This window comes from Grammomys surdaster, unplaced genomic scaffold (genome assembly GCF_004785775.1).
Source record: "Grammomys surdaster isolate TR1022 unplaced genomic scaffold, NIH_TR_1.0 915, whole genome shotgun sequence".
NCBI classification, from domain to species: domain Eukaryota; kingdom Metazoa; phylum Chordata; class Mammalia; order Rodentia; family Muridae; genus Grammomys; species Grammomys surdaster.
Window position 1 is genome coordinate 121,016 of NW_021605334.1, and position 7,188 is coordinate 128,203.

The 7,188-nt window shown below is 43.6% G+C and overlaps 1 protein-coding gene across 4 annotated transcripts; it reads left to right on the plus strand.

The window, feature by feature from the left end:
• The first annotated feature begins 4,886 nt into the window (after positions 1 to 4,886).
• On the plus strand, positions 4,887 to 6,839 carry Spin2b (spindlin family member 2B). Of its 4 annotated transcripts, XM_028782864.1 has the most exons (3): positions 4,887 to 4,933; positions 5,041 to 5,434; positions 5,783 to 6,839. In XM_028782864.1, the coding sequence occupies exons 2-3, from the start codon at positions 5,389 to 5,391 to the stop codon at positions 6,562 to 6,564; spliced, it is 828 nt and encodes a 275-aa protein (XP_028638697.1). In that variant the 5' UTR covers positions 4,887 to 4,933; positions 5,041 to 5,388; the 3' UTR covers positions 6,565 to 6,839. The 4 variants fall into 4 exon arrangements, with proteins under 4 accessions (XP_028638697.1, XP_028638696.1, XP_028638698.1 ...); XM_028782863.1 differs by having other exon boundaries at positions 4,904 to 5,434; XM_028782865.1 differs by having other exon boundaries at positions 4,905 to 5,150; positions 5,748 to 6,839.
• Positions 6,840 to 7,188: the final 349 nt, after the last annotated feature.

Sequence of the window (7,188 nt, forward strand, 5' to 3'; positions counted from 1 at the left end):
GGGGCACCCCATACCCTATATTCATCATTCTCTAAAGGTCAATAATATCTCATAGGAAATAAAAGCTGTGTGAACCTCTCAGTGCCTGCTTCTGTGACTTACAGACAAGACGTGTCCTTACTAGGAAGATGGGAGCCTTTTGCTTACTGAAAAAGGAAGAGTTAACTTCCTGCCCCAAATGCCCCCAAAGTCTCATTGTCTGTCTCCCCTAGAGCTCTCTCAGTCCATCTTCCTCCAACTGATCCCTCTTGTTCCCATCCCCACTTGCTCCCTGTCTGCTCACAATATGTATTCTCCTTACCCTTCCCAAGGAGATTCAGGTTTCCCGTTTTGAGCCCTCCTTGTCACTTGGCCTCTCTGGGTTGTGGATTGTAGCAAGATTATCCTTTACTTTATATCCAATATCCACTTATAAGGAAGTACATGCTTCATTTGTCTTTCTGGATCTGGGTTGCCTTACAATGATCTTTTTTCAAGTTCCATCCATTTGCCTGCAAATTTCTTCTTCTTCTTCTCCTTATTATTATTATTCTTATTCTTATTCTTCTTATTATTATCATAATTATTATTATATTTTGAGCGGCTGAGAAATATACTGCAGTAGAAACTCCCTGGAATCTAAGAAGGTGTGATGGCTATTCCCAGTTGTCAACTTGACTTTATCTGGAATGAACTACAATCCAGAGGTGGAGGGTTCACCTGTGATCCAGATCTTAAGGCATAGTGGCCATGAAAATCTTAGGCCCAGGTAAGGTGGTACAAGTCTTTAATCCCAGGAGACAAAGGTAGGCAGATCTCTGAGTTTAAGGCCAGTCTGGAACAGAACATGTTCCAAGTGAAGAACAGCTTAGGTTCAGGCATGGTGGTACACACCTTTAATCTAGGCCGTACCTTCTGCTAGAGGCTCACATAAGGACAATGGAAGAAAGGCTTCCTTCTTCTCTGCCTGCTTTCATTTACTTGCCAGGACATATGTTGGAATCCACTTCTTCAGAATTCCAGCTTATACAGAAGACCAGCTGAAACAACTAGCCTCGTAGGACTGAGAGCTACCAGCTTCTTGGACTTCCCATTCACAGCTGCCCATTGTTGGATTAGTTGGACTGCAGACTGTAAGTCATTCCAATAATTTCCCTTAAAATATAGAGGCATTCCATAAGCTCTGTGACTCTAGAGAACCCTGACTAATACAGAAGGTGACCATCCTAGGAATGGGGGATGTAGAGCCTGAACCAGCCACCATCTGTAACTAGACAAGGCTTCCAGTGGTGGGGATAAGGCATCAACCCAGCCACAAAACCTTCGATTTACAATTTGTTTTGCCTGCAAAATGTGCTGGGGTAAAGCTGGCACAGAACTTGTGGGAGTGGCCAACCATTGACTGGTTCAAATTTTAGACCAGCCACAAGAGGGAGTTCATATCTGGAACTGCCTGGATGGACAAGAACCAGCAGCTGGATATCTCAGAGATCTAGGATAGAATCAAATACAAGTGGCAAATAAATAAATAAATAAATAAACAAAAATAAAAATAAATCAATGAAATGATTCCTAATGATATTCTACTACACTCATAAACTGGACCCTAGCTCAATAGTTGGCGTTGTCTATGACTCCTTTGCCTGCTCTTGGGACTCCTTTCCTCCTACTGGGTTGCCTGTTCCAGCCTTGATATGAGAGGATGCGCCTAGTTTTATTGTATCTTGTTATGCCATGTTTGGCTGATATCCCTGGGAGGCCTACTTTTTTCTGAAGTTAAATATAGGAGGAAATGACTCTAGGGAAAGAAGAGAGGAGGCACTGGGAGAAATAATTGGAAGGAAAACTGTGGTGGATATATAATGAGTGAGAGAAGAATAAATAAATGAACAGACAGACAAACAAATAAATATAGAGAGCATCTGAAAACTGGTCCTTGGGTCTTCTTCCCTTACAGAGTTTAATGTTCTTTGTTCTGTATGCTTAGTGTTTTGATTGTTATGTGCTGAGGGAACTTTCTTTTCTTATTTAGTCTATTTGGTGTTCTGTATGCTTCTTATATCTTGGTAGGCATTTCCTTCTTTATGTTAGGAAAATTTTCCTTCATGACTTTTAAAAAATACTTTCTGTGCCTTTGACCTGGTTTTCTCTTCTTCCCTGTATTCCTATTATTCTTGGAATTGGTTTTTTCATAGTGTTCTAGGTTTCCTGGATGTTGTATGCCAGCAGATTTTTTTGATCTAACACTTTTTTGACCAAGGAATTTATTTCTTCTATTGTGTCTTCAATACCTGAGATTCTTTCTTCCATCTCTTGTATTCTGTTGGTGAAGCTTTGTCTCTGTGCTTCCTACTTGAGTTCCTAAATTTTACTCAGTTTTTTTTTAATTTTCCACTTTAACATCTTGAAAAGTTTTCTTCATTTCTTTCCACTGTGTGTGTGTTTCCTGGATTTCTTTAAAGGATTTAATTGTTTTCTCTTTAAGGGCCTCTATAATATGCATAAAGGCTATTTTAAGGTCTTTTTGTTTTGTTTTGTTTTGTTTTGTTTTTCGAGACAGGGTTTCTCTGTGTAGCCCTGGCTGTCCTGGAACTCACTCTGTAGACCAGGCGGGCCTTGAACTCAGAAATCCACCTGCCTCTGCCTCCCAAGTGCTGGGATTAAAGGCGTGCACCACCACTGCCCGTCATTTTCTATGCTTCAGCTATGTTAGAATATTCAGGACCTGCTGTGGTAGGATAGTTGGACTTAATGAGGACATTGTCCTGGCTGTTACTGTGTTTTACTATTGATGTCTAGGCATCTGGGATTAGGAAGATTGTAATTCTAGGTGTTGATACCTAGTCTTTTCTTTGTTGGGTGGATGCTTTATTCCTTGATTTCTGTTTCCTCTCTGGTTCTTAAGAAATTATGCCTGTGTGTTACCTATAGGAAAATCTTCTGGGGTCCTGGATAGGTGTGGGCATTGAGGGTTTCTATGTAAAATGTGTTTCTGGGCATTGGGACCTGACACTTAGGAATGGGGATGGGCTGGTAGCAGTAGATAGTTTCACAAGAGGGGAAAAGCAGGGTATTCCACCAGGATCTATTTAGTTCCCTGGGAATGGGGGCAGAGAGCAAGGAGAGGCCACAGCAGGAGGTCTGTCTAGAGCTAGGGCTAAGACTAGGGAATTAGATTTAGAAGAATGGAGGGAGAGGTGAAGATCTACAGGAAAGGTCTGAAGCCTACTTGCTTCCCTGGTAGGAGTGGCCAGTGGATCCCCAGGGAGAGTCAGCTGAAGTTGAGGGCTGAGACAAAGCAACGGGTGTGGGGAAGGAAATTTAGAGGGGATGATTTGTGGGATCCACTGAAAATGGGGGAGGACAAGATTGCAGCAGGTGTTTTGCTGCAGAGCTTGGGATGAGACTAGGGGATTGGATTTGAAAGAGAGAAGGGATGGGAGAACATCTGCAGTTTGCCTCCCTGCTTCCCTGGATATAGTGTGAAGATACATACTTCCGAATCTATAGAAAATAATGAGAAGGTTACATTAAAGCATGCATTCAGTATCAACCCACGTTCAACATGTACAGTGTGAAAAAATATATAAGCATCTACTTTGCACACTCTTCTTTGTGTGTGTTTGAGTAAGTAGAAGATGTACTTTGGCTGTGTAGGTGATTGAAGGAAATAGGACATATATTTAGCCTTCCAAATACTCTTGTAATATGCCACAGGATCTGCTTCTAGCACAGCTCCTTGAAGTCAGTAATATTACTTGACACTTCTTAGTTTCTTAGAGTCCCATATAACAACAGAGTTACACACGACGAAGCCAGATGGCAGGTAAGATCCTCCAGCAAATACATCCCCCAGCTATACCAGTTTGAATAGGTATATACATACCAACCCACATGCATAAAACCTAAGTAAGCCAAGCAAAAGACTATTGAAACTCTTTATCACGAAACACAATATCCACATGTACACACACATACATTGAAGGCTGTAAGAGTAAGGTCCGTGCTACAGGATTAAAAATCACACCTTATGGGTGGGTTTTATTTCTACTTTTAAAAGAGTGACCAGAAATGAATGTTAAGTCTGAAGTGAGGGTATTTGTCTATTCCCGTATTGCCATATATGCTCTGCATTCAGAAATATCTGAAATTGTCTTATAGATCATTTTTAACAACCACCTTTGCAAAATAAAATAAAATAAACCAAAAAAAACCAACCACCTTTGCATAAATAATGCAAGCTCTTTTAGAAGCATAGAAGAAAAGGAAATACGAGAACCGCTATTTTGTGACGAGGCGAAGGGAATGGGGAAGAGGCGAAGCTGATCTAATGTACGTTTGAGAATCTTACACATCGTGCATAAAATTCTGCAGCTGGTAGGTTCGGTTCGTATTCTCCAGAAGATGAGCAATCAAGAAAACTTACTTATGAATCGCGTCAAAACAGAAGAAAGAAGTGAGCATCGGGGCTTTTTTCTTCTTTCTTATCCTAGCTCCACTAGCCTAAAACAACAGGAAAGGCAGTTTTTGCATAAAGAAAACTCCATGAGGGCACGGGGTAAAGGAAAAGCAAATTCCTGAAGGATGGAAAGCAGATGCGGTTGGGGGCATTAAAGTGTAGAGTTGCAGGTGGGGGTGGGGAACCCAGACTGAAGGAGGGAATCCTTAGGAGCTGTGGAGAGGGGTTGTGTGGGGGAAGGGTTGGGGGTGTGTGTGGAGAATTCCTGGCTCCTGATTTGGCAGAAGGGAAGAGGACAAGAGCACATTCCCCAGCTTAGAACCACGGTGTGGAGTAGGAGAGGAGGCGGTTGAACGGTGTATGGCAGGAAGGGGCGGCCTCTCGCGGGGCAGGAAGCTACGCTAGGAAAAGAGGGAGGAGACTGCAGTGGCAGCAGCGACTGCTGGAAGCTCTTAAGTGGCCCAGGTACTGCTGCCTCTGACACTCGGGAATAAGGTGAGAGAAAGCCCAGAGCGGGACTTCCTGGATGCTCCCTTCTTTTGCCCCGCGGCTTTCCTAGACTGGCGCTTGGCCTTAGACTCCTCCTGGCTGTGCTCTCACAGGCGCTCATTTGGCTGCTCGCCGGCTGATCATCCTTCGCTCCAGGCTCGCAGCGGAGGCAACAGTCTTCTGTCCGATTTGGGCACGCGAGTGCTGCAAACCCAGTGAGCAGGTGAGCATCAGACTGGGTGCCGGAAAATAGGAATGGGTTTCTGCCTGTCAGGAAAATTGGAGGGAGTGCTAAGATTTGAGCTGAGGGAAACTCGAACCGAGATTTGGGGGGCGGGGCACGGAGCAAGAAACACGGGGAATCTTATACAAAGGTGGCCAGAGCGAGAGACAGATTCCTGAGCTCAAAGGGAAACGGGGTTGATTTGGAAGACATATGAAGAAGTGAGCACAGAGCAAGCATGAGTATGGGCAGTAAGAGCGAGATGAAAAGGAGGAGAACAGTGGGTAAGAGAAAGGAATTGCACGAAGGGATATACAGATATGGGATTGGGGTTACAAATAGGGATGGTGGAGCGGGGCAGCTAGGATGACAACGGAGCTAACCAAGAACCAGCTGCTTCTTGCTTGGCTCTCAAGCGCTACAACTTCCACAGCGATCTCTTCTCTAACTCTGTTGTGTAACTAAACAAGCCTGGGAAGAGGGTAATGCAGGCAGGTATTTAAACACGTTTTGATATAGTATACTACTACTGGACAAATGTATATAGTGCGCAGGGACTTCCTAATCCACAGAAAAATAACCTTAATGTTTGCATAGAATGTTTCTCCCTAGATTCTCTCCTCCTCTTACAGGTATGAAGACCCCTCACAAAAAAGCTGCTGCAAAAGAGCAAAAGGGAGAAGCCATAGGTCACCACATTGGCTCTACAACCATCAAGAAGAAAAAAGCTTCTCAGAAGAGGCAGAGGAGCAGATCTTCATCCCGGCCCCGAAGGAACATCGTAGGCTGCAGAATCTCTCACGGGTGGAAGGAGGGAGATGAGCCAATCACACAGTGGAAAGGAACTGTGCTGGATCAGGTGCCTATCAACCCCTCTCTCTACCTGGTGAAATATGATGGGATTGACTGTGTCTATGGACTGGAACTTCACAGAGATGAAAGGATTTTAAAGCTTAAAATCCTTCCAGATAAGGTGTCCTTTTCTCGAGTCAGCGATGTGCGCCTTGCTAATACCATAATTGGCAAAGCAGTGGAACACATGTTTGAGGGTGAGCATGGCTCTAAGGATGAATGGAGGGGGATGGTCCTGGCCCAAGCACCCATCATGAACGCCTGGTTTTATATTACTTATGAGAAAGATCCCGTATTGTACATGTATCAGCTTCTGGATGATTATAAAGAGGGCGACCTCCGTATCATGCCAGAGTCCAGTGCATCTCCTCCAGCAGACAGGGAGCCAGAAGGAATTGTAGATGGCCTGATAGGTAAACATGTGGAATACACCAAAGAAGACGGCTCCAAGAGGACAGGCAAGGTCATTCACCAAGTTAAAGCCAAGCCCTCTGTGTACTTCATCAAGTTTGACGATGATTTCCATATCTATGTCTATGACTTGGTGAAAAAGAACTCTTAGGGTCAGATTTGCGTAGTGTGGGGAAGCAAATGTGTACTTTGTAGATGTGCAAAGAATATTAATTTTTCAGTGTATTAAAAGCCTGAGAGTTTCTGACAACTCAGAATCTTTGCCAGCATTGCTGTTGTTTTTGTTCTGGAAACTACCAATCTGTGGACATGACCTGTTAAATGTAAAAACATTGTCTTGTGTAAGAGATGAGTATGTTTGGTGGAAGGGATATGAAGAACAGCTGTCAATTTAACCTGTGAATAAAGTACCATTATTATTATAATCAGTCATCTAAAAAATTGAATGGAGATTATCTAGTATGGTCGGGGGGGGCAGGAAATAGAGATGGGATGGGGTGTTTAGAAGAGGTGACTGCTTGGAAAAGGTGCTGAAGAAGAAAAGGAGGTTCCCTGAGGGAGGCACAGTGTTTGAAGGAGAAACATATAATTGGGGTTGGGGGTGTTACAGAAAGAGAGATCTTGGGTCTTTAAGGAAAATGAAGGAAACTGAGTAGAGAGGAACACAAAGAATTTTAGAAGCTCTCCAGAACAAGTTTAAGAATGACTTGTGGAGAGGCTAAACAACTCAAAGAGGGAGGTAGATGGAGGGCACACAGGAAGGATGAAGTCTAGG

Excerpts from the sequence above, each read along its gene's own strand:
- Spin2b (XM_028782864.1), top strand. The coding sequence starts at position 5,389 with ATGAGTATGGGCAGTAAGAGCGAGATGAAAAGGAGGAGAACAGTGG. Across the intron at positions 5,435-5,782 it reads GAAAAGGAGGAGAACAGTGG|GTATGAAGACCCCTCACAAA; the intron begins GTAAGAGAAAGG and ends CTCCTCTTACAG.